The sequence below is a fragment of the Tauraco erythrolophus genome, chromosome 20 (genome assembly GCF_009769465.1).
Source record: "Tauraco erythrolophus isolate bTauEry1 chromosome 20, bTauEry1.pri, whole genome shotgun sequence".
Classification (NCBI taxonomy): Eukaryota; Metazoa; Chordata; class Aves; order Musophagiformes; family Musophagidae; genus Tauraco; species Tauraco erythrolophus.
The window spans coordinates 1,045,518-1,072,353 of NC_141484.1; the positions used below are offsets into that span (position 1 = coordinate 1,045,518).

General features: G+C 49.7%; 1 protein-coding gene across 1 annotated transcript in view; it reads left to right on the top strand.

Moving 5' to 3' along the window:
* Positions 1-26,836, top strand: part of RPTOR (regulatory associated protein of MTOR complex 1) — a 141,461-nt gene that overhangs the window by 75,778 nt on the left and 38,847 nt on the right. Inside the window, 14 exon segments of the mRNA XM_086623876.1 lie at positions 929-1,004; positions 2,144-2,210; positions 2,213-2,244; positions 5,797-5,880; positions 7,166-7,181; positions 7,184-7,275; positions 12,397-12,471; positions 13,064-13,129; positions 13,754-13,945; positions 15,155-15,295; positions 17,236-17,353; positions 18,782-18,922; positions 19,366-19,524; positions 25,696-25,814. Of these exon segments, the coding sequence (XP_086480002.1) occupies positions 929-1,004; positions 2,144-2,210; positions 2,213-2,244; positions 5,797-5,880; positions 7,166-7,181; positions 7,184-7,275; positions 12,397-12,471; positions 13,064-13,129; positions 13,754-13,945; positions 15,155-15,295; positions 17,236-17,353; positions 18,782-18,922; positions 19,366-19,524; positions 25,696-25,814 (1,378 nt within the window).

A 26,836-nucleotide genomic window follows, 5' to 3' on the forward strand; every position in this document is an offset into this window, starting at 1 on the left:
TCTGAGACCAAATCCATTTCTTTTAGTTCGATCCTCTTCTAGTCTGTGAGCATTCTGAAGCAGACCGTTAGCGCGTTTCGCTTGCACCGAGTCAACCACCACGAGCTCCTTTGGCCGCTGTTCTCAATTTACCTGCTGTTGTAACTGCGACTCTAAATATTGTGGGTCACAATACCTGAAATAGTATAGCAGGTAAGTGTAAAAATGGAAATCTTGAAGTATTTTCCCTCTCCCGGATGAGTGTGCATCCCTCCGTCCTTCGGGTGAGTCAGTCTAGAGGAGGCCGCCACGCGGAGCCGGCGCGGGGTCAGACTGATGGGCGCTGAGTCACGTTCGCAGTGAGGCAGCATCTGCCATGGGGATGCGGAAGAGGAGAGTTGGTGTGATGGTGTAGGTGTATCCATGAGTTGTGGGTTGGAGGGCTTGTCAGCAGGGCCGCATCTCCTGGAGCCGTTCGGATGTGACTGGAATGCAGAGCTGGAGAGGGCTGGGATGCGTAGAGGTGTGCGCTGAAGGATTACGGGTTGGAGCTAGTCCAGGATTGAGTTCATTTTTCTAGTTTAAAAAAAAGAAAGTCATCCCTTTTCGGATGAGGACAGGTATATATAAGACTGCAGTTCTCTCTGGCTTCTTTCTACGTTACAGAGAGGAGCAGTTCCCGTGAACTCCAGCCAGGGATGTTTCTACCTCGCTCACATTTTGTTGGTCAGCTGGTTGCGATGCTGGATTAGACCTTCTCACAGTTTTCCTGAATAGCTTTTGTATGTTATACCTGTCCTTTAAAACAAGGGAATCGTAAGTGTTTCTAAGCTGGTCAGACAACACTGCCTTGTCCACCTACTTGTATGATCAGAATTTAAATCTCCCTTCGTACTACTCGCGGATAACTCGTGATGACTTCTCTTTCCTCTTTCACCTTTTTCTCTAGGCAAGCGTGGGACCTGGCGGTTGATATTTGCCTTTCCCAATTACCTACAATTATAGAGGAAGGAACTGCCTTTAGGGTAAGTTGGATGCTATCTGGAAATGTTGTGTGCCCACTTTAACCCATTATTTGAAACCTCAGTTGAGGTTTGAAAGCTCGTTGAGTCTTGAATTGTTGCAGTTTAAGGGTTTGTATTTTGGAAAATTGCAAATGTCTACTCACCTCGCTTAGAGGAATAGATTTAAAATCAACTTGAAGTTCTTTGGTGTATGAGGTGTCTGATTCAGCCTGCACTTGTGCCCTGATGAGAGGCCACGGGCTCCCCGTGCTCCCCGCGCTCGTTCGGCGGCGGCGGGAGGGAGGGGGCCGGTGGGTCTGGGCTGGTTCCGCTCCCCCCTCCCACCACCTTGATTCCCGTTTCCCTGTTGATTTCTAACCGGAAGCTGCTGTGTGCTTTGGTCAGTACTTTCCATACCCAGTTTGTGCCACGTACTCGGGTGATGATGGCAAAAGGAAGGTCTCTTCGAGCGCGGGCGTGGCGGGGGATGCTGGTGTGCCCACGGAGCGTGGGAGCGCGTGCCGCGGGGGCAGAGAGCTTTGGGGAACTGGTGTCTCATCGTTGGCCGGTCACCGTCGGGGTCAGGAGACCAGAGATGCTCTGCACGCTTGAGCAGGCTGTCTCCTCTTTTGGTTTTTAATTCAAGCCTTACAACCCAAACCAGCACATCGGACTTTCCACCTGTTTGTGGGGGAGGCTTATGGCAGCCCAGGAGAGCTGAGACATGGATGGACATATTTTCATTGTTGTTGGATTGTGTTCACCATGGACTGGGCAGAGGTAGCACTGTGCTACGGGAATGAAACTGTCTCTGCAGAGCAGATAAATCCACTGCTCTTCTATCTGCTTCTCATGTAGGAAAAGATTAACCAGATTTCCCTGGGACCTTTTGTGATATCTTTTCCTGTTTCTCTACTCTTTCCTTCTCCTTTCTCCAGAGACAGTAGAGAATGCCAGTGTATTTAAAGGGAATTGTATCGAGTCAGTCTTTGGAAAATTTTTATACATTAAAGACACCCCAAACAAATGTTTGCCAATTAAAAAGAATAGGTTTTGGAAAAAACAAACTGTGCGAGTCCATAGGCGCCAAAACTATTTGCTTCTCTTCCTTTTTTATTTTTTTTTAAACCAAACTTGCATTCCTCTTCTTGCTCCAACAGCACAGTCCCTTCTTTGCGGAGCAGCTGACGGCTTTCCAGGTGTGGCTGACCATGGGCGTGGAGAACCGCAACCCCCGGAGCAGCTGCCCATCGTCCTGCAGGTGAGCGGTGGTGCCAGGGGCTCGGCGGTGGTGCCAGGGGCTCGGTGGTGCCAGGGGCTCGGTGCTGCCAGGGGCTTGGCGAGGGGGGCTCAGTGGTGCCAGGGGCTGCGGTGCCGGGGCTCGTCGGGGCTCGGGCGCGGTGGGCCAGGGGCAGAGGCTCGGCGGGCCGGGCTCGGTGCTGCCAGGGGCTGGGGCTGGGCGCTGTGCTCGGGCACATCCCTCCTGCTGGCGCAGCACCACTACCTACCAGATGGCGTTTGGGTACTGAAATTACGGGGCTCCTTCAGGATTAATTAGAGCTGGTTGGGTGTTTCCTAGACCTGTGCAGATGAAGACAAAGTGCTTTTCTTCCCCCACACCTTCTCTCTCCTTGAGCAAAGCTTCCCACGATAGTCCGTTTGCAGCTCAGCAGTATCAGGCTCTGCTGCCTCCTGGTTCGCTCTGAAGCACCAGGGCTGCTTCACAGAGCAGCACATCTTTTGCTTTTTTCTCCTGTAGTCTTCTTTTATATGCCAGCTCCATCAGGCAGGGACTTTATCTTCTCTTGTTCTCAGAAAGTGGAAGTTACTGCAGTGTAAGTAGTTTGGAAAGGCTTCTGTACCTGCCTGGTACAGCCTGGAAAGTGTTCCCTTTAATGCAATGCTGAAATTTTGCTGCAAGAACATGGAACAAGTCTCTGAAGACCATGCCTGGAAGGAATGTAGAGTTCTGGTAGGCATTTGCTCAGACTGGACAAAGTTCGTGTGTATAAAGGAGAAGTAAATCTAGGAGAAACGTAACACCTCATTTCAAATAACATTTTATGGCAAGGCACATATTACAATTGTCATCTGCTCTCGCCCTCATCTCCCCAGGAGTTTGTAGTGACAGAAATACAAACCTTTGTCAAGGTAGCTCTGGTCTTTTCTCTACCAGGCAGCAAAAGTCTTTCTGTTTAAAGGAACGTGGTTCCAGACACTCGTACAAGGATATGTGATTTCTTTCCCTAAATGTGAGAAGACTCACCTTCCCCCTGGTAGCTATCAGCCTGGTTTGTGACTGACAGCACCATCAGTCTCTGTAAGACCAAATCTTAATTTCCCTCAGCCTCCCAAGCCTTGAGAGATCGGTTGAGTAAAGAGATACGTGGTTTATCTCTGTCACTGCAATGGGAGAAGGCAGGCTTCTGCTCTAGCACCAGCTCTGCTGCTCTCCAGCAAGTTTTTTGGCACCAGGGATCTGCAGGTAGCTTAACCTTGCAGTGGAATTGAGAGGTCACCTGGCAAAGGAACCTGCTTTCCTTCCTGGAGCAAAAATGAGCTAGGACAGGTAATTCTTCTTGTAATTAAAGCGTATTAATTGTATAGGGGAATAAGATTGCTTGTTAACAAGTTTGAGATACTTTGAATCGGAGACCAAATGGTGCAGAGAGGGAAGGAAGTGCCTTGCAGACCCTTTTTGAGTGTTTTTTGCTTTGACCCCTTGGGAGTGCTTAGACTACGCTGGTGTAGCCTAACAAAGGTTGATTCTGTTTTCCCATTTTGGACGTGCCCCCAGGGAAAGAAGATAAATTTGAGTGCCAGGGCCATGGTGCCAGCCAGGCAGAGCTTGGATTTGCCAAGGACAGGGAAATGGCACAGCCTCAACGAGCCTGAGCAGCAGATGCTGGATCCTTGCAGATCCTCCTGCCGTGCCACCTCCGGTGCACGTGGACAAGAGCAGCACTTACTCCACAGAAAGCCATGGGGAGACGACTGCTGCAGCCCCCGTCTTCCATCCTGCATTCGTTAGGAGATTCCTGCTGAAACGTGGATTGTTACTTCAGAATTATCCTTTGTGTCCTGGTTAATCCCTAATTTGCATGTGTGGGCATAATTAGCTTCCCTATCTTCTGTTTAGGAGCAGCGATGAGCAAATGTCAGGGAGGGCAGTGGCGCAGTGCCGTGTGCGTAGAGTGGCGCAGCGCAGCAATTTCCTAATTTCACTAAAAGTTCATAAATTGTGCATGGACTCCCCACGTCTCCATCCAGCCTCCAGCGCTGGCGTCAGTCTTGGCTTCGGGTTATTGCGCAAATCAGTTTGGGAAGTGGGAATGTAAAAACCTGAGAGAGACCGAGGGCTTTTTTGGTCATGAAAATAATGAAATGGGGCTTTAAAAATAAAGACACAATTTAGTTGGTTAAAGGTTCTTGTGGGATCCTAGCAGTGTTGAGGTGTGGTTTTCTATCTTCACCTGGAAATCCTTTTCAATTACATCCATTTTTTTTTCCCCCAGCTACGACAGAATTTGTGGATTTACTTGTTTTTTTTTCTGAAGGTCAGATAACGGTGTTGCCAGATCCGTGTCCCCCCGTGTCCGCGGCAGCACCCTGCACCCAGCGCATTCCTGGCTGGTGGTTCAGCCCTGCCCCAGCCTCCACCGTGCCCTGGTTTCTGTTACTGCTTTAATCTCAAGCAGCTGCCCCTGTTACTCCTGTGCGGCATCTTTAAAGCACGTTGTTAGTGGTGCCAAGTCCTGGAGTAAGTTTGTGGAATAGGCGGGTGCCAGCTAGGGCAGGATGACCAAAATCCTTTCTCTTATGACCTGTCCCAAGATCTGAGCTCCGCTGTTCAGAGGTGAGATGATTAGAGCAGTTAACACGTCCTCCAGTCGTTGTCTTCTGGACTTTCTCTGCACAGCCTTAGTATCTAGTATCAGTTGTCCATAGTGTGACACATGAGCCAAGTAGTTTAGTTATTCTTGATTATTAAACAGGAAAAATAATTTAATTTGAATACGCAGTGTGGAAGAACACTGAGAGGGATGGATTTGGGGAGCTAAATCAACAAGTCTCTTTCCCTGAGACCCATGCTGAGGGATGTTACTCAATTTAAACTGAGGATTAAACGTTACATTCCAATATCTTACATCTGTTAAGGAGATTAAGAGCTGAAAGTCTGTCTGGTAATATTTCACACCAGGGTAGGTATAAGCCAGTAAACTACCACCTCGTTATCGTTGTCAGACTCTGTTTTAATGAGATTTTTATTAACGACTAATGTGACCTTTCCTTCCCTCTTAAGTCTCTTACATCGATTTCCCAAGGAAAGCAAAGTCTCTTTTTCTGCTTCTGAGCTGTTTTGCCTACTGGGAGGCTGAGCCCTTTCCTCACCTCTGAATCCTCCCTGCAGATACACCGTGTTCCTGCTTTACTGGGCCAAGGCGGGGGGTACAGTGAGAATATTTGAAATCCATAGGGGCTTCCATCCAGCAGCTACGCTGCACAGGAACCACTGCGCTGGAGAGAAAAGCTGGCAGGGAGGGAAAGTGGAGCAGTGACGTGGAGATGAAGGATAACTGCATTCCAGGAGAACGCCTGCATGTGTCTGCAGGGACCTCGTGAAGGAGAGCGTTATCGGGAGGGCAGCAGCCACTGGTGACACCAAAGACACCAGTTTGTCTTCTGGCTTTTCCGTTCAGACCATTGGTTTGTTCAAAGTCACGTAACGATCCTGAGGTCCTCTTACACTTCCTCTGCAGTCAGAAGGATCTTTGTTCTTTTTGGTGATAACCATTGTCCCTCTCCTCCGCAGGTGCTGCTGAGCCAGGTGCATCGGCTGCGAGCCCTTGATTTGCTGGGAAGATTTCTGGACCTGGGTCCGTGGGCAGTTAGCTTGGTGCGTGGGTGCTGCATGTTCTTGTAAAAGTCTCATTCTCTCAGTGTAGGCAACAAATGCAAATGATGATTTATGGAGGGAAGATGTGGAAGGTGTTCCACAGATTTGACAAATGACCAGCGTTCTGTGTGTTCTTCATGTGTATGAAATGGAGGTTCGTTTGGTTTCAAAAAGGTTTGTCATGTAAAATAAGTAACAAAAAAATAGCTCATGTTTATCATCTGCTCCCTCAGCTTACTGGCTGCATCCTTTTCTTCTCTTGTTATTATCTGTTTGGTCTCTGGATTTTATAAGCTCTTCAGAGAGGCAGCAGCTGCCTTCTGCATGTTGGAAAGTGGCTCGCACAGTGCGGATAATAAATAAGAATTAAGCAGAGGAGCAGTTTAAAACACTTGTAAATGGAGCTATGTGATAACTGTGATGAAGACAAACCACCAGCTGGTCATGGAATAGCTCTGTGATGGGACATTTTAGTGGTTTTCTTTGCCTTCCTCCTTCCTCTCAGCCAAGGCTCCGTTCTGCACGCCGTCACGGACAGCCCAGCCCGCGGTGGCCGGCAGAAGTTTGTGTTAAAGCGATTGCAAGCCCTGCTCCTACGAGGGTCCAACCACAGCAGCAGATCAGCCACAGCAGCCTTTGCTCTGGCCGTTTCCTGCTCTGGGAAGCTCATCTGCCGTGTCGCGGGCGATGCTCGGGCGCTGCGGGGTGCTGTGGGCTGTAACCCCCCCCGGAGCCAAGTGCTCCAAGCGCAATTCCCCACCACACGTGTCCTTCACGTTGTGCTTTGGGAACGGATATCAGCAATCACAGTGGGATTCTCAGATTTCATGTCTTGCACGTCTCCTGTGAGTGTAGTCCCTAATCCATGGAAAAGGCTCAGTAAAACGTCCGTGTAAGGCGAGAGACCCATTTAATTTCCAGTGGGAAGGCGGTAATTGCTGAGCTTTTGCAATATGTTTCCTTGGGAGAGCGCAGCGTGTCGTGAAGCGTGAAATAGCAGAGGCCGTAACGAGGGGAAGCTGCTGCCGGATTAACTCCGAGTCTCCGCAGACCGAACGAGTCTGAAAATACCTGGTGACATCCAACATTAAAATGAGCAATAGGCAAACACGCAGGGATCCCCTCTTTACTAGAAACGTATGAAGTTGTTTTCTACCAGATTTCTCATCTGTGGCGTTAACGTGCCGCGTCTCCGCGGAGCGACGTGCCATGCCGTGCCGTGCCGTGCTGCGGTGCTGCCTCGGCGCCGGAGCTGAGCCGCTCACCGCTTTGCTCTTCTCCCCAGGCCCTGTCCGTCGGCATCTCCCGTACGTGCTGAAGCTGCTGCAGAGCTCAGCTCGCGAGCTGAGACCGCTCCTTGTCTTCATCTGGGCCAAAATCCTTGCAGTGGACAGCGTGAGTACTTCTGAGCTTGGCTGTTGCTTTTGGCCTCCAGCAATGTGCCTTTTTCCCTCATTTGCTTTATCCAGTTGCTTTAAACCTGGGACCCCCTCCTGGGGCACGTCAAACAGGTGCTGGGACCAACACATCATCTCATTAAGTCATTCCACTGGTGCCAGAGCTTCTGGAACTTGGTGGAGGGCAGAGCCCCGCTGAGGTGCTGACGCCGGGTGGGTTCGCTGCCACCTCTGCACACGTGCCCGGGGTGGACACAGGTTTGCTCTGTCTGTTACTGCTGCAGTGCCACGTTAATGCCTCTCAGTTCCCAGTTCCCCTTTGGTTCTGGGGTGTACGTGCTCTGGGTAAGAGCCGTCAGATCTCACCGGTCGCATCTTTACTGGGGAAGATGCTGCTTTACTTGCTGGAGGGGCTTAAAACACACTCATGTCTTCCGTGGCGTATTCCCAGGTGAGAGCGCGCACGGGCGCACTCGTGCTCTCCCTCCATTTGTTCACTTGAGGTTGTTATCAAACTGGTTTCGTTCAAGACTGTTCCAGTCCGTCGTCAGAACGGGCTGTGGGTAACCCTCAGACACAGAGTGTCTCTAGAAGTAAAGCAAAGGGAATTTTTGGTGACTTTAATGTACAAGCCCTACTCCGAGTGTAGCCCCCGTGCTGCTGCATCCTCAGGGATGGGTGCCGCAGGCGTGTTCACCCCCGCAGAGCAGAGCTTGCTCCTGGCAGTGCTCCGTGATTCCGCTCTTCTCTACAATATTTCGGCACCTTTTGGGATAAGGTTTAAAACTGAGTCTTGATTTTTAAAGACAGCCTTAACCAGAGCTCTGGTTTGTGTTTTTTTAAATAAATAATTAAGCAGGTAAGTAATTATAGATAGATTTGTATAGTCGTAAATATGACTCTGTGGTTTGTGGCTGCAATTACTTGAGCAACATGAAATTATTGGGAGTGGTGCACACAGTTAATTGCAGGCACGATGATGAGCTGATGTGAAATTGTCTGAACTGCTTGTGGAAGTAGGGTCCTGCCCGTTTGGGGGTTTATTTTTGTTATAGCTCTTCCATTTCAGTATGGAGAATAATATTGAATTTGTTGGAATTTTTCCCCACTGTTGATCTAGCATTGTCAGGTTTAGTTTTATAAATATATTTTCATTAGCATCCTAAGAGGCTTTTGGAAAGCAAAGAAAATGAGAACTATTCATCTTAAAGCTACTCTTGAAAAGCTGATTTTTGATGCATGCTCTCCCTGGCTGCTGCTTCAGCCCCAGGTACGATTCAGAGTAGGCTCATGTATAATTTACAGGGCATGTCGTGCCATCCTGCACTCTCTCTGGCGGAGAAGCCGATCTGAGAGGGCTCTTTCCCCCTTTTTCTCTTCTGCCACCATCAGTATTTGCTCCCGTGCTCTGTTTTACTGCCCCGCTCCTTTGGTAGGCTGTGCTTTAAAACAAAACAACAGCAAAATACTCTTAAATTTTATATTAGGATTCCTTTCCACTGTTTCACTTCGCTAGCTCCACAAGCAGTGTGGTGCAGGTGAGGAGGGAGGAGAGGGCAACTTCAGCAGCAAAGGGCAGTGAATGGTGCCGAGGGAGGGCACAGGCAGCGGCTCGAGGTGTCATGGCATAAAGGGAACAAACGTGCCACCATGTCAGAAGCTAGAAGAATACTTTGTTATATGCTAAATATCGATACGGACACGTCCTTTCCCTCCTCTGCTGATGCAAGATTCGGCCATGTATGTCTGAAACAAATTCAGTTTCAAACAAAGCTTCACAGAAACCAGCGTCGCGCATGTTGTGGGTTCCACGTTCTCGAGCGGTACAGCCTGCTCCGTTCCCTCGTCCTCTGCGTTTGCAGGGGGTAAATTTGTCTAAACAAACCATGAGACCAGTATCTGCACGTTCCAGGACAAGAGACAGGCTTCTGGTTTTCCAGCTGATCAGTGATGCAGCAGTTTGTGGTGTCCGAGCTGCGGAGGGCACGTTGTGCCACGTGCGGCATCGCTTTCTCCGGGATGGCACTGGGAGCGGGGTGCCAAGGCAGGGGGGGACACTGGAGTGCAGCTGATTGCTCCTTGCTCTTTGCATTTGGGTATGAGTGAGAACAAGATGTGTAAGGACTTGCTGGTGCCCTGGAGAGCAGAATATCCTGCAAAGAGGATATTTCTGAGCGGGTTCCTCCCTCGCTCTGGACAGGGAGGCAGAAGGAGGGTGTCGTGACACGGGACAGCGGTGTAGTGTGTCCGTTCAGGTGATGCCTTCAGTAAGCATGGCATGCTGTGAAGAATTGTGCCTGGTCATAAAAAATACAGGATAAATCAACGGTATTATAGAAGCATTGCACCTCAGAATTGTTCGTGTGTGATATATAGGTGCCTTTAATAATGTTGGAATATTTAGATTAATCTGTTTTAAATTCCATGGGTGATCAGATGATTTTTCATAGGATGTTCACTGGGCACTGTAGTCATCTCTGCCCGCAGCCTGCTGCAGTGTTTCTAGACAGTCCGTCCGCAGAGCCGCCAGTGGTGCTTCGGAGCTGCTGTGGGTGTCTGACTGGTGGCTGGTGCAGGAGCAGTGTCGTGTGCTGCTGCCTGGAGATGGCTGCAACACTCACAAATGCAGCTTAGGTCAGGAATTTGCTACGTGCCACGTCGATAATGTTTGGTAAACAGCACCTTCTGAACCTTGAATACTTGAATTCCGAAGGGGGGAAAAAAAATCCTCCCACCTACAGTCAGGATTATAATCAGGAATTTAAGCAAGCCCAGCAAACCTGCCCGTTAAGCAGTGCTGCAGATGTGACTGCTGCTGCAGTGGGACAGCGACGAAGAGATCTTGCCACTCCAAAGGACTGGCTGAAGAGAGAAACCAAACATTTCTCACACTTTTTAAAGCTTTGCAGTGCCATAAATAGTACACTTACCTCTCGCTAAGTGTTCCCTGAGGGTCACCTGCTGGAGGTGCCCACCTGGGGGGTTCACCAGCCAGCGTGGTCACCTGGGACATCCCTGGGCTGTGGCAGTGCTGCTGCGTTCCAGGAACGCGTGAGGTTTTTGGGGACAAGTTTCAGAGCACGTGCGCTGTGTTAAGGAGGAGGAGGAGCTGGGTGCTCTGGTCCCTCCCCAGCACGGGCAGCTTTCCATTTCGTGTGAGTTCTCAACTTTCACACCAAGCCTGCAGCTTTTTGGTCATGTTGTGTTATCGTTCACAAGTGTAGCTGCCCGTTCCGTGGGGAGGAGGTGTTACTGGTGCTGCCTTTCCGCATTGCTCGCGGGGTCTCAGCAGGACGGGTCGGAGCGCGCCGGCTCCCTCCCTCCAGCTGCCGGTATTTGGGTAAGAGAAGCGGCACAACAGACGTAGGGTGCCAATGGGCACCTCTCTTTGGAGGTGTCTGTCTGCCTACGTTACAGCAGAGAGATGGGTTTTGTAAGGAACAGAAAATATCACACTGGAATGAAAAGGGGGGAGAAGGAGCCTGTTTTCTGTGCAGCATTACTCAGAAGTCAGGAAAGCCTCTCGTAGCGGCAGCCTGGCACCAGTCCATCCCCTCTGCTCTTTGGGCTGCCAAAACCAAAATCTTCACTCCCTTCAGCAATAACATATTCTCTTGCATCTCTGCCTTGCCATCCCCTCTCCTTTCAACAATTAGTTCCCTCCTTCACCTTCTACGCCTGATAAAAAATACATGACCCTGTCTCTGGCACGAAGCGTGCAAGAGAACCGCGGCCACGGGGGAATTTGGTTGCCAAGTCAGTGTTTCCTCTCTTAAATTTTCGCTTTCGTAGTATCTATTCTTTCGGTTTGACCCTAATATGTCAGCCTGAAGCCTGAGTTGGTACGTTAGCAAAAACCTGCTGTATGCCATGTGTTTCGCTGCTGATACTACCCTGGGAAAACCTGTGTGATTCCCCTCCCAGGCTTTTAAAGACAAGGGGGTTGCTCTGCAGTTTTTGGTCGTGTGTAGCAGGAGAGCGTGCTCCCGCGTGCTGCTGCGCGCCGGTTCGATACGCGTCAGCACCTGGCCAGGTAACGCAGCCATCAGTCTCCTGCGTGGAGATGAAATCTTCTTGTCAAAATCCAGTCCTGCCGAGGCAGGGCTTGGACACAAAATAAAGAATGGATATACAGGGTGAGTAATTCCTCCTCCGCCCCCCGCCCTGACGGATTTACCGGTAATCGCTCGGCGATGTGGGTCGCCGCAAGGGGAACCTGTGCCAGGCTCATCGCGCGGCGGTCGCAGGAGCTGCCTTGGGACAGATGGTGCCAGGGCATCCATAAGGCACTTGCTCTGCCGTCCTGGCTGGGGCTGGGCCAGGAAATCAGCTCCGGGGCACCGAAGGAGCCGGAAGGGCTGTCGGTGCTGCCAGATCGCACCTCCCGTGAGCGCGGGGACGGGGCTGCTGCGGGCAGTGAAGAAGGGTCACAGAAACTTCCCTGGCTCTGCAGCTGCACTCATGGTAGCACATGAGTGTCCTGACCTTGGAGAGGGGAGGTCGGGGCACTTTCTGCTGTATGGGGAACGTTACCGCTCCGACCAGGATTTTACACTGGTTGGGCAGATACCTGGCTGTGCAGCTGGGAGGCAGCGAGCAGCAATTATCAGCAAACCTGATCTCTGGTGAGCTAATTGCCGTGGCATGGGGTCGGATATCAGGTGGAGAGTTAGACTAGGGGCTCGTAGAAGACCTAATCTTACATAATTTTTATTTTGTTAAATGTAAAAAAAAATAAATATATATTTAACGGGATTCCTCCTCTAGTTTTGCCTTTGATGGCTCTCGAATACTGGTCAAGGTTTAATGTGGGACAGAGAGATGTCAAGTTTACCTCTTCTCCTAAGCAGGAGGTCGTACCTTCAGCTGCTGTTCCAGTGGTGTTGGAGGGTGGCAGAGGGTTCCTCGCTTCGGACACCGCTCCTGCCTGTGGGCCCTTCTCCCGCAGGGATGTTTGGATGCGGCCCCGATGGAGGCCTTGCACTTTGTTTTACTTCTCAAATGAAAACAAGATTTGAGAAAAATGATTAAGACGTGTAATATTCATTCATCATTGGAGGAAAAAATATTTTTGTGTTATTGTACTCATTGCTTTTTTCCTTTGTCTCTCATTTTTCAGTCGTGCCAAGCTGACCTCGTGAAGGACAACGGTCACAAGTATTTCCTTTCGGTTTTGGCAGATCCTTATATGCCAGTAAGGACAAGTTGTCTTGATTCAGACTCTTCCAGCGGGTGCTCAGCTCGTGTTGGCTTATCTGTGGCTGTCTGGATGCAGTGGGTGCTCACGCGGGGCTGCCTCCCGCCGCCCCCCCGGTGACACCCACTGCCCGGCCGGAGGGAGTCAAAAACGCTCCCGCCAGGCTGCGTGGTAGAGATGGACAAACCCAACGAGAATGCACGAACCCATTTGAAGTTCCATAAGTGCAGATCACGGTGGGAGAGGGGGGCTCCGGGGGCGGAGGCAGCCTAATCGCGCGGCAACTTTTGCAATTCCCTCTGCAAAGGTGTTTTGTAGGTTTTTGTTGTTTGTGTGCCTCCTCCGGAGCAGCGCGCGGGGGCTGGCTGGGAGGGTCGTGCTGGCAGCCTGGTGATGGGAGCTGAGGGTGTCTCAGGTGTAAGGAGCGACAGGGCTGCACGACAAGAGGATGCCAGCTTGCTTTCCCTTCTCTTGTTGTTTTAACGTGGTACAGACTGCACTGGGAATGATCTCGTGTTTCAGCCAGCGTGGGTTGTAGTCGTTCTCTGGCCTGTTTCCTAGATAACAGTCAGTTGTGTGTTGTTTTAAGGCTGAACACAGGACCATGACGGCTTTTATCCTGGCTGTGATTGTTAACAACTACAACACTGGACAGGTGAGTCCCGAATCCTTCTCCCTTTCGTTCTCTCCTGCCTCTGCATCATACCTTGGCTTTGACAAAAGTCTCCTGGCTTGCACTAAAGCACAGCCCTGAGGTGGAAAACTGAAATAGAAGGTTGCTTTACGTTATTTTTGTGGGGATTAAAAGAAAAATTGACCTGGAGGTGTGACAAACACATTATGTACCTGGCACCTGGAAGTGGAGGTCAAGGCCACAGCTGCCGCTCCAGGCAGCGCGCTGATGCGCCGCTAAAGAAAGCGCCTGGTTCCTGTCGAGCGGAAGCTTGATGGCTGTGATAAAGTTCTTGGGAAGGGTATATGGAGTGAGCCGTAACCTTGGGGCTCTGACAGGTGCAGGGAATATTTCCAATGAGGTAAGAACAGGCTTTATGCATTACAGGAAGCATTTCTAACGCTCAGCTATTTAACTAGCTGTAGCAGCGTGTAGTTGACCTTCCCTTCGTGCTGCTTCCGAATGGTATTTTGTAACAAAATCGGTATATAACCCCGAAATAATTATTTTATCTTGATTTCCTGTCTGTTTCGGAAATAATCTGCTTCTTTGATGATGAGGTGGGAAGCTGTCATCCAAAATAAATTGTATTGATTTGTGTTTTAGGAAGCTTGCCTTCAAGGAAACCTGATTGCTATTTGCCTGGAGCAGTTAAATGACCCACATCCTCTTCTGCGTCAGTGGGTGGCCATTTGTTTAGGACGTATTTGGCAGAACTTTGACTCAGCCAGGTGGTGTGGTGTGAGAGACAGCGCTCACGAGAAGCTCTACAGTCTCCTCTCGGATCCAATCCCAGAGGTAAAATCCAACTGTTTAAATGGACACGGGTCGAATTGTCAGAATTCTGGCAGAGGGCTAAAGAAACCCAAAACCAGCGCCTCCAAGAGCTTCATGGTTGTGTCTGGTTCAACGATCTTGCTCCTGTTTCTTCAAGGTGATGCAAATCCTCGAAGCCCTGCAAGAGAAGTAACCAAAGAAATGCAGGGAGGGTTCCTACAGCCCGAAAGCCCTGGCATCTCAGTGCCAGAGTTAGGAATCACCATGGTTTTGGCTTACTTGCATATCAGAAGCTTGTTGGAAGCGTGGTCCCAAAACTCACTGTGTGTTGCAAAAAACCCTCTAGCCTTTTTGTCCCAGTACGAAGGCTGTTCTCCGCTGGGTGTGTGTGAAAACGCCTCTCTGATTGAGCCTGTTTTACCTTTGTGACAAACTCCCCGAGAGAGGAACAGTTCTGACGCAGAGCTGGTAATTGACAGAGCCTCTGAGACCCTGGAGAGATCCCTTCTCACGTGGAGGAGTGAGCCTGGAGATGAACGCCGCTGATGACGTGCGGCGATTGAAGATTAGGTTCCCCTTTACATTCAGTCTTTCTGCCCTGCATCCTCCACCTCCCTTCTCTTGCCCCATCTTTCCCCTTTTCTGAGCAGTGTTTGCGTGCCTTTGGGCTGACTGTCCTCACAGACTGACCCATCCTGCGGTCGCTGGTTACGCTCCAGCCCCCCCGTTGGCAGTCTCTGCCAAGGCAAGCTGCGAGATGACCGAGCCATCTGATCCCTCTGCTCTTTGTGTGATCTGGCAGAGTTTACCCTGATTTGAGCTGCTGTCTTTTCTCCTTTTCTTTTCTCCGTCACCTTTTGCCTTCCTGACTTTCTGTAAGCCCTTATCCGAAGACTGTAGTTCAGCACTCTTATTATTATCTCTTTAGACTCACCTCTATTCCTGTTAATTAATATTCTAGGCAACGTCAACTGGAAAAATCACCCATGGGAAGGTCACCGGTATTCTGGGAAATTAAATATACTCCTGCATTTGCGAATACTTAAACTCAGTGCTTTGCTGAGTCTGTTTTGGTTTTTACTCTCCATGGGCTTCCATTCAGCCCTCTCTGTTTACCTGACACAGTCGTCCAGGTTTCCAGAGATGCCACTAGTGGGGATAAAAAAAGTCCCCCTGGCAAACCTTGGGCTGGAAGCGAGGAGAATAGCAATGAATGTTTGTGTCTCGCAGGTTCGCTGCGCCGCAGTCTTTGCACTGGGAACGTTCGTGGGCAACTCGGCGGAACGGACCGACCACTCCACCACCATCGATCACAACGTGGCCATGATGTTGGCGCAGCTCATCAACGATGGGAGCCCCATGGTCCGGAAGGTACGGGAAGGCCGGCGGCGCGGAGGTTTGGTGGATTCGTGCCGACGAGCTCTGCGCCGTGTCTCATCGGGCGTGCATTATTCAACAGGCTTTTCAATGGCTTCGGCTCCTTCGGAAGTGTCCGTTTCATGGCGAGGTCTTTGAAGCTCAGTCCCTGCTGGGAAGCGCCGCGCGCGCGTGGCACCGCAGTGGCACCGCAGTGGCACCGCAGTGGCACCGCAGCGCTGACCCGCTGGGGGCTGAGGCTCAGCGCTGCGCCCCCGCGCCGCGCATCGGCTCTGGGATGCCCTTTACCCACTCGCCCCGTTTCAGGGCACGCATTACAACATCTCGTTTACTCTGCAGTGTAAGGAGCCTACGGACAGAAATGACACAAGTGGCGTGTAGTATGTCATAGTGTCCAGGTGTTGTCAAGATTGTTCTTCAGTCAAAGTGTTTCTGCTGTTTAAAAGTGGGCCTCTGGGTTAGCTCCTGTATTCTGCTAAGCAGATGTCTGGAATAGGAGTGACAGTCTCAGGGTTTTATGGGAATTTCTATATCCTGTTGTTTTAATTTAAAGAGGATGTGAAGATAAGGATAAGGAAGGAGAGCAATTACACTGAAGCCTTCTTCAGGTGCACAAAGCACTGAGAATTCTTGCTGGGCTACTCTGCTGCTAATGCTCTTCTGTTGATCACTGTTTTGATTGCATATTTTACATTACAGGACCTCAGGTTTTAAATGAGACAGTAATGTGTTGCTAAAAACATGGAGCATGTGGCAGTCCCAGGGGAGGCAGAGGAGAGGGAGTAAGAGAGCTGTCGAGAGAACGTGAGAGCTCTGCTCGGTAAAAGATCTTACTGCTTTTAGAAACCGCAAGAACAGATGACAGACTATTTCCAAGTAACTCTCCAGGTTTTGGAGAATTACAATTTCTGATGTGCCGTTGTACATCAGTAGTACATTAAGTAGTTTTTGATGTTCTGGGTTGTTTTTGATGTGTGTACCTTGGTGTCCTAATGCTCCTGTTTACTTAACTGGAACATCAACGCCCTGGCAGTTGTCACCAGCATTGTGAGGATTCATTTTTATTGTCTCATTCCAGCATTTAATCAGTTTGATTCAAGAGAGAGCTGCATGTCAAACTATATGCTCTTAGAGATTCAAAATCTCTCTTTTGGAGATTAGTCCCCTGAACAGAGAACAGCAAGCAGAGCCACCTCTCCACCTCCCCTGTTTGCTGTTTCCAAGTGGCACTTAACCGAGGGTCTGAACTTCACCTTCCCTGCCCTCCCACCCCTCCCTGGCAATTCAGGTTCCCCCGTTGCAGCTGTGAGAATGCAGGAGCTGATGATCTCCTGCAGGTAGGGATCATCATTCTCATGTTGGCTGCAGACGTTGCAGGTCAGGGCGAGACGGCGCGGTTCAGCGCAGGACTCAGACACCAGCGCTCTTCCCGGAAAAGCTGAGCCGTGTCCCCAGGGGCCTCTTGTCACATTCAGTTTCCTTCAGCTCAGAGCAAATGTAGGACAGGCTGTAGGGCGAGAGCAGCACAGGCAGGGTCTGGCTGTGCCACGGAGGGCCGAGGGCACCGAACCTTGGCACAGCTCGCTGCTGCTCTGCAGGAAACGCGCGTCTCGAGGGGTGGGCTGCTGCTGCACGGAGCGGAGGGAGCTGGGGCGAGTCGCCAGTTGTGACACTGCACCAGTTCGACAATATTGGGCAGAGTCAGAGAGTAGTGGGAGCCTGTTCAGGTGTAAAAGACTGGTGAAGAATTAGATTTGAAACAGAGTGCTCCGGCTTTCTTCAGTTCATCCCTGTGAAGTGAAGGGAAAATGATTAGTCTGGATGGCCGCTCAACAGCATCAACAGTAATGACCGTGTTGGTCTGTGTTTCCCTTTGGTCCGTTGTTTCTGACCTGCGTAACCACGAAATCCCTGTTTTTTTTCTCTTTCCATAGGAGCTGGTGGTGGCTCTGAGTCACCTGGTCGTTCAGTACGAGAGCAATTTCTGCACCGTCGCCTTGCAGTTCATGGAAGAAGAGAAGAATTACCCTCTCCCTTCTCCAGCCACCACGGGTAGTGTGTTGTGTTTGTGTGGGCAGGAACCGTAAAGCCCGAAAGCGCTTGGGAACTTTTATTTGAGGAGTTTGCCCACACAATGAAATTCTTGCTGGTGGTGATTTATCACACAGCACCGTTGCTACAAGTTGAGTGACACGGTGGGCAGCTCTAAGGTCTGTTTAGCACCATGATATATTGTGTTGGAGAAGTGCGTCCTCTGAGTCTAACCCACAGCTACAGCTCACCAGCAAGCTGTAGAGACTGAACACCCTGTCAAATTCCAAGGGATTCCCTTCAGATCAGGGTTCAGGTATTTGTCAAGGCTTACCACAGGCTTACCAGGCTTTTCCCCCTTCAAATTATACCTGAAACTTCAGTGTCACGTTGACCTAGTGAGGAGCCTCCCCACGGAACAGTGAACCAACCACAGTCTTTGCTGCTGCAAAGCACCAGACAAGAAGCAGTGAAGAAAATTTTGCTCTGTGGTCCCGTCCCTTTTGTTGTGGCTGTTGCTTTATGTGAGGAATGAAAGGCCCCAGTGAAATTGTTGCTATCCTCATATTTTCTTTAGATGTTAAGTGCGTTGGAAATCTTGAAGGATAATGGGACTGTTGCAACGAAAACTTGGAGACAAGAGCATGTGCTGTCTCTGCAATGAGTAGTTTAGTCTCCCTCTTGTCTGAATAACTAAATCATATTGGGGAAAAAAACTTCTCCACATTTCTCCTTTTTACTGCAGGAGATAAACATTACGTGCAGTTTATACAGTGCTTTTCCTTATCCAGAAGAATTCTGAAGTATTTATAAGTAGGATGCACTGGAAGCTTTGGCCCCCCCACCATAATGCAGCCACCTCTGCAGTGAAATAAAACAGTTTTTCTGAAGCCATGGTACCATGGGTATATTCAGGAATCAAAACCAGAAAGTTTGGGAAATTATAAGTATCCAGGTTGTGGGTGAAATATGAGTTGAAACCAAGCCTGAAATGTGGTCAGGGAAACAGGAATTTCATAACTCTCTAGAATGAGAACATTTACCGGATTTTTAACGAGCAGAAGCAGACAGAAGGCTGCAAACGCTGCCCACTAAATGGTGTCTGCTGTAGCAGCGTGTCCCGGCACAATGTCTGGGCAGTGGCCCAGCAGCAACCTGGAGCGAGGAATCATGGTGCCTCTCGGGGCAGCCTGCAGGCACTGGCAGGGCTCAGCTCACCTGGCTTTACTGGGTGGAACAAAATCACAGCCCAAACAGCAGAGACACACGGTCCTCGCTGATTGTGTGCACAGAGCATCCTCTGTCACACCTCATTCTGTTTTAGCCTAACAGGCAACGACTAAATTCTGTTCCTGTTGGTAGTATTTTAGTTATATGTTTGCTGGGAAATAACCAAAAGGCTACAACCACTTTGGTTAAATCCATAATTGCTAAATTTTGCATCCGCAGAGGGTGGGAGTTTGACACCAGTGCGAGATGGTCCGTGCACACCGAGGCTGCGGTCCGTCAGCTCGTACGGGAACATCCGAGCAGTTACCACAGCTAGGAACCTGAACAAGTCCTTGCAGAACCTGAGCCTGAACGAAGAATGTAAGAGAGATTTCAAAATTCTTTCGTTTTTCTTTACCTCTTCTTCCCACCACCATCTCCTGGGAGCTGGGAGGTGCTACGTGCAAAACAACGTGAGCTGAAACTAACACTTCAGCCCAGATTATCCAACAGCCAGCTCCAGGCTTAATTGAGAAACCCCCTCATAATTAGTTTCCATTTTCTGGTCATTAGTATTGATTTTTCTGAGTGTTTGGGGACTAAAAAGATGCCTTCCAGCTCCCTAACATACATGGATTTTTAATGGGATCGTTACGACCCCTTGATGCTTACTCTGTATTTAAACATTCAGTGTTCATTGCAGATTTGCCTACACCTTCACTGAGTGTTGCAGGATTTAGAAAAGAGCTGTCAATCTGGGTAAAAATTGTTCTCTCACCAGTTCTTGTTTCAGCATCTGCCCTCTCTCTCTCTCCTTTTGGCAGCTGGAAGCTCTGTCGCCTTTTCCCCCGGGAACCTCAGCACCAGCAGCAGTGCCAGCAGCACCCTGGGCAGCCCCGAGAACGAAGAGTACATCCTGTCCTTCGAGACTATTGACAAGATGAGGCGAGTCAGCTCTTACTCCTCTCTGAATTCGCTGATAGGTGAGTAGAGGCTCTCCCACCCTTCCTTTGGCGTTGCCTTTCTTCACGTGTTTGCAGTAGCTTTTGTGGGGAGTTTGGATCCTAACTCCTGCTAGATCTTACTCCAGCAGAATTTCTCGCAGCAGTAGGAATGGTGCTCTTGTGTTTGGTTGGGCTAGGTGCAGAGCAGAGTCCCTCCTGCTCTGATGGAGGGACGGGACATGAGAGCTGTTGGCTCCAGCAGCACGCTCCGCTGCAACGGACGGCAGTCCTGTTAGGAATGTGAGCACAAGCACATGGTATATGCAGGAATTTCACATCCACTGCAGTTGTGTGGCTGGAGAATGGAAGCGAGGACTCGCCATCCCATGGACAGCAGCTGAGCACTAACTGCCTCCCCTGGTTGGTGTCCATGTGGCTTATGTTTCCCTACAGCCCAGCCGCTCTGCTGCCTTACTCATCCGAGCAAGCCTTACCCAGCTGTGCCCTGTGCAGGGTTAGGTGTGCGTTGTTAAAATAGCACATAAAAAAGAAGAAATCCCAGGCTGTGTCTTACAAGCAAAAAGACTGAGTGTTTCCTAGAAATCTGCTTTTGTGCAAGAAGTTCCACGTCTGATCCCGCTGCCTCCAATCCCCTCTCCATTATTTCCTCCCAGATAACAGCAGTGACAGCACCGAGCTGCTTGACACCACCCGACAGTCCCTTCCTGTGTTATGGATTATTTGCATTTCTTTTATGGGATGTTTATAGTGAGCTAGTTCAGCTCAGTTGCTTTCCAAGTGACTTTCCCAGTCGTGCCTGCTGCTACAACAGCGTTGCTTTAAACTCGCTGTAGCTTTTCGAACAGTCCAACCCCCTGGGGGTGATAACGCAGACAGCGTGCAGGGGGACGTAGCTTTTGGAACAGCCTCCTTCCAGGGAGGGGGGCAGGCAGCACGCGGCAGAGAAACGCTGGGGGAGGTCTTTGTATTTTCTTTGTCATCAGTAAATGTGCCCATATTCTTCTAGCCTTCAAAAATCAGTGAAGAGAGAGTGGTGTAACTCGGAGAGGAGTCCTCCCGGGTGGTAGACTTGCCTTGACCGAAGGAACATTGTGCCCCACTCTGTGTTTTCTGGAAGCAGTAATGATGATTTGGCTCTCCTGAGTTGAAACATTCTGGGATCATAATTCCTGAGCCCCTGTGGCAGTTTAAAATCGTGTGTTCATTAGAAACTTGATGAATGCATTTGCTTTTTTGATTCTAGGAAATGAACTTGGATCTTCTAAGGCATGACAGGAACGTTAGGAAATTTCTCTTCGTCTTAAGCTAGAACTTGAGTTTTCCTCATTTCCACTGGTGCAAACTGGTGTCTGCTTGATGGCTTGTGCATGTCTCATGAGCTGTACAGCACAGTTGGAAAAGAATCTGGAGATGAGTGAGGGAGACCTAGGAAAACGAAACGAGCAGTTCTCCAAAGCCTCCCTCATTCCTATTCAATCGGAAGAGCTCATATCCAGCTGGAAATGACAGAGCTTATAGAAATGTTTAAAATTCATAACTCACACAGAATCCCATTACCTTCAGCGTTTGCCTGCTGAAAGCCGGGCTGCTTTCAGTTCTGCTGAAGAATCTCCATCTTCCAGCCTGCTTTCTCCTGCTCCCCAAGGAGAGTTTTTAAAATGCCATCAGCTCCAGCCACCCTCAGCTGTGCCGCCAGCCCAGGCTCGGATTAACCTCTGTCTGTAAAGTTTTAGTGTGCAATAAAATACAGTGAGTAAGAGTGGGGTAACTCAGAGAGGAGTCCAGCTGCGTGGCAGGCTTGTCTGGACTGCAGAAGTGTTTTGCTCTAATGTCTGTCTTTTGGAAGAAGTCATGGTGATTTGGCTCTGCAGTAGTGACTCTGCCAAACGTCTGAGACAGGCAGAGCAGTAAAGAGGAGGCTGTGGGCACATGGGTAGAATCAAACCAAAGCAGAAATCTAGTCTGCAATAATGAAAGTAGGAATTTTCAACCACGGTTTAATTGTGTTCTGTGCTCTGCATTCCCTAGGTTGGTTCACTGATGTGTTCAGGGCTTTCTTCCCCTCTTGTGATTTTAGGAACATGGTGCTAAAGGGATTATCCTGGATCAACTTCTCCACTTTACTGACATTGCAGCATCATAGGATGTACTACTTCTGATAAATTTGAGGAAAACCTTTCCATTCCTTCTTGAGCCTCTTCACAAACAGCTTCCAGCTAACTGGAGGCCAAATGCCCCCGTGTAGAGCCCCCCCCCCAAACGCAGCAGGTACTTCCAGTCCAGGTGTGCTGTTTTCTGGCAGACTGTTCCTTGGCCAGACTCTCCTGCTCTTGCCAGAGGAGACGTTTATTCTGCCCTGCGTTCTCAAGCTGGCAAGAGGCAGGTTTCGGTTAGTCAACAGGGACATGGGTTTGGATGGGAAGCTGAGCTTTGCTGCTTTTTCCACACAACCAGTCATTAATCTTGGTGTCCTGGAAATTTTTAGTTCAGTGTTAAGACAAGAAAAGGGAAGGAACTAAGATGAGGATTTTGCATACCTTGAGGCTGATTATTCATATCCAAACTGCATGATTAAAGTCTTTGTCCTACACAGAGCATCGCTCGAAAGATTATATTAAGGAATGATCAAAGAAGGAGCAAGATAAATCTGGGAATGATGAAATGCCGGAGAACAGTTGTCTTTTCCAGCAGGAGGGGCTGGAGGCAGAAAACTATTTGCCATGTCACAGGGTCCATTCTGAAGAGCTACCTCGGAGTAACACTTGCAGCAGGAGGTTACTGCAGTGGGGATGAGGAAAGCGAGGGATGCAGGCGGACAGTGAACCACAGCAAACGGCAGAGTGAGTGCTGGGACAGGTGGACCCTCCTTCTCTCTCACTTGGCACCGTGTTTAAACGCACAGACATCACCAGAAGTAACTGGTCAACCAGCAGTACTTACAAATAGTAACTTGGGTAGTAGCAAAATACAGGATCTGAGTGGGGTTTGGAAGTGGAAGCTCGATGCAGAGGGTCGTGGTGGGCTGCTTTCACGTTGGCTATGCCAGCCCTGGCCCAGGGGCAGTGCCTGCTCTGAGGGAACGTACTTTTTCCTAATGGGCTGCTTACGGTTTCTGTTGAAACACTGAAAAGCTCAGATGTTCTCTTCATCCGAGTAGCTCTCATGGGACTGTCGGTGTCTCTCCTGGAAGCGGAGTGCAGGGTGTGCGTTTGCAGAGCGGTGAGACTCGCGGTGACGGGCAGCAGATATCCGAGCCCGGTCCGGAACGTTTCAGCCGCGCGGTTCGTTCCGCGCGGGTCCAACCGCAGTGATTTTTACAGGGATTAGAAAGAAGCCGTGTCAAAGCCTGGCAGAACAAGAACCAGCAAACCCATTAGCATTCATTCTGGCATCCAGCGTGGCTCTGCCCCTCGTGCCCCCGGCGAGCGGCTGCGGGACCTCAGCTGGGGCCGCCCGGGGCCGGCGCACGGTGTTTGCCGTTAAATGGAACGGGAGTTACGCATATGCAAACAGAATCAAAGTCGTCAGTAAAGAAAGGCAATTTATTTTTGACATTCTTAGCAGAGAGGGATCATTTTGTAAACGTAAATCTGTGCTGCAAGGTCCATTTAACTGGCTTTGAATCAGTCTGACTAATTACAGAGCTGTCTGCTTAGATTAACACCCCGTCCCCCGTGCTCGGCTCTTTGTTTGCATCTCATGGATATTTTTTGTGGTTTAGTCCATTACATGAAATCAAGCGGCTGTTCCTCCTGCCACCTCTGCTGCCTTCCATTATCCCACGGCCTCGGCGCTGGGGTTTCCACCAGGAGCTGTGTCAGATGTGTCACTCGGCTGAACCAGTGCGACGAACAAACTGGGGCGGGGGGGAGGACGGGTGCTCTGAGCGCCAGCTCGGAGCCCGAGATGCCTTTGTCGAAATCCCCTCTGTTCTTTTCAAAGGCTGCCGAGCGCTCGCGCGTCGCGCTGGCGCGGTTCTCTCGTGCGTTTGTTTCTTCGTGACGCTCGTATAAAAAATGTTGTCGGGTTTTTCTTCGGGACTGCGTCATGAGCGAGGTGGGGATCAGAGCCACGGGGAGCCTGGCGGCTGCCCCTCGCTCTGCCTTTCTCCCTTCCCTTTCACTGTTTTCCGAGGGCTTTAGAGAACCGAGCCGTTCGGGTTTCCCATCGCTCCTTACGTAACGCCTCGCACAGGACCAGCCGTGGGCGGTGGAGCTCGGAGCAGACCTCGGATGACACGACCTGCCGGGCTGCTTCGGAGGCTCAGGCGTTTTCTCCTCGCAGCCTGTAGCACTTTGTCTCCCTCCCTCTCTTGCTCTTTCTCCTTCCCCCTCCCCTTTTTCTTTCCCTGGACGTAGAAGCTTCCAGGATGAGCGTGGCAATTGCAGAAATAAACTGAAGTGGTGGGAAGGCTGGAGCAGACAGACCAGCGTTGTGTCACCATCCGTTAGGGGCCCAGCCCTGTGCTGAGCAGAGACTGACCTACTGTGTATTGACATTTTCTTTATTTTAGACACGGACACAAGAGCTTTCGAAAAAGACAATGATTTTTGCCTGTTATAACCAAAGCAAAACCCTGAGCTTGGATCTGCACCGTCCTAACCCAGTTCTGCTCAGCTCACGCTCGCCGCGCTCACGCGTTGCCCGGTTTCGTACGGTTTGGCTCTGTCCTCAGCTGGCACAAACCAAAGGACAGATCAGCGCCCTTCGGCTCTGTCATGCTTTGACAGTTATTGCTTTCTCAGATTATCAACTTCATTTTTCCTGGGCGGGTTTGACACCGTTGTGCCTTTGTCGGGCCCTGTGTCTTACCTCCCTTGGAAGGGTCAGGCTTGGCCGTTCGGCTCTGTTCTATAGGGAGCCCCAGCAAACGGGCAGCACTGTCCAAGTGGTGCTGTTGCACATATTTGTCACATTCCTGGGTGAAGCTCTGTAAGTAGGAGGCATTTGGAAAATCCTTTGGATGTCAGCTGAGTAAGAGAGCCTTTTCTTTGCTGGTCAGACGAGGGGATGGAGTTGGGCTGTTGCCTTGGCGTTTTGCAGAACGCTTTGTCACGTGCTGGGGAATTTTCTGGCAGATCCCCTTGGCTAAGGCAGACGAGCACGTGAAGTGCAGGGCGCGTAGTCCTGAAGCTTCTTACCGTGCACCACCTGCCTTCTTCAGCCAAAGTTCCAAGCCGGACCGTCCGAGTTGTCCGTTGGTTCGAGTATCAGGTTCAGCAGCTGCGCAAGGGAGGAGCTGCTCGTTGGCCAAGGAACCTTTTCTAACTGAACACTTTATATTTAGATGCCTCCAGAAACACGAAGGGAGATGCAGGAACAGCTTGATCTGTCATTTACCATTGATGTGACTCATCTGAAATCCCTGCTTTAGTTCCTTTTTTTTGTTAGTGCAACCACTTTAATATTGTCCAAACGGCTCAACTCCCAAACGACGGTGCTACAACTATTAGACGTCGCGAGGGTGAGAAGAAAGAATAACAAATTAAAGGTTCGCCTGAAAGCAGCAAAATAAAATGTTCGCAGAGTTTTGTCGGTTGTTGCAAATGCTTATTAATTTGATTTGCACTTTGAATCTGTCAGTCCCTTCTGCTGAAATACCAAACTGCAGATATTCTCATTAAATAACAAATTGGCAGTTGAGGAATTGATACAAATGCCAATAAGAAAGTCTGAGTGAGGCTTACTGCTTCCCAAAGGTACAGGTCCTGATTTTTAACATTCAGCTGTTCTGAACATTCATGCTGAGTATTAATGCTTAAAACAGCAATAAAAATAACCATAAAAATATAAGCCAGTGGTTTCATACTGGTGAGTGTTTTAGCTCGAGAAGACATTAACATTTTGACTCCAAAGATGTTATCTGGGCTTCCATTTGGCCTTTTCAGATTCTTTGCTTCGGAGCTGAGAACACCAGGAGTTTGCCTGAAGCTTGTTTAGGTGGTCTTTAATTTATTTTTCTTTCTCTCACTTTCATTTTACAAGCCCTCGCAGAGTTCACAAAGACAGACAAAATGGAGACAAAATGCCCATGGAGGGGTTTTTGAGCTCTTCTCTTGATGTTTTCTTAGATGTCACTGGGATGTTTGGAGTTCTAATGAATTTTCTCACATAAGATCAAAGAGTTTGAGTTGATGGATTGTCATGTGCTGTGCGGCTTTGTTTTTTTTTTTTTTTTTATTATTTTAGGTGTGAGTTTCAACAGTGTTTATACCCAGATTTGGAGAGTGCTCCTTCACCTAGCTGCCGACCCCTATCCCGACGTCTCCGACTTGGCTATGAAAGTTCTCAACAGCATCGCCTACAAGGTACGCCCTTCTGCGTTCCGGCGTGTCCGTCAGGCTTTCCTGTGTTAACTGTTTTCATGCTTAGGCCAAGCGTAGGCAGACTGAACTGAGTAGATCCGTTGGAGGCTCCGGTAAGTGATCCGAATTCCGTCTGGATCTATTGCAGGAGGAGCTTTTAACGTTTCGAAATGATCAACACTCATGTGAACTCTTGATCGAGTAAAATGAGTAAATGGGGGAGGGCGTGGGATTGTTTTAGGATATAAATTAGGTACAGACCTTAGACAGTAGGTCTTGTTTAGAGGTCTACTTGTCTAGATCGGTCCCTGGGAGAAACCTTAAATATACTTCATTAAATTATCCGTTTGCAAACCGATTTAGATTATGCAAGTGGGACTGGCCTGCAGACTGAAGCCACAACGGCTCTCCAACCCAGGTGAACTAGTACATGTGAGTCAGCATGCAGACACCCCACCACTACTCACCTCTTCAACCCAGGCCTGATCCGCCTAAACCACCATCCTCATCACATCCCATCCTCCAGGGGTGACAAGATGTCCCTGGAGGCTGCCGGCACTGCTGATTCCCAATTGCCAGCTTGGGGAGCCGTAGCAGCACCCTCACCTTCCACCCGAACCGAAGCACCAGGCCACCCCAGAACATCTTCTCACCAACTGCCCCCCTTCTGCCCCGTCGGCGGTGTCAGAAAGCTCTCGGAGCGCAGTCCTCCCCACCTGCTTCCTAGTTGCTCCAGCATCCAGATCATGAGCCATTGCAATGCCAGATGACGTCTCTTACTGACCGTTTCCAGTGAATAATCCTAAATCTTCAGACTTAGGCTCCTGAGCTCAAGTTGCAGTAAGAGATGGCAGCATTGTGCACTACCATTTTGATGCCTTAGAGATTTCTTGCTTTTAAATCTGATCTTCTAATGAGAAAATAATAGTTACTTGCTTGAACTCTTTTTATTTATTTTAATTATATATGTCAGTGAGTGGTAAAGTCTGGGTTTTGGGAGAAAATTGTTTTGACAGTGGGGACAA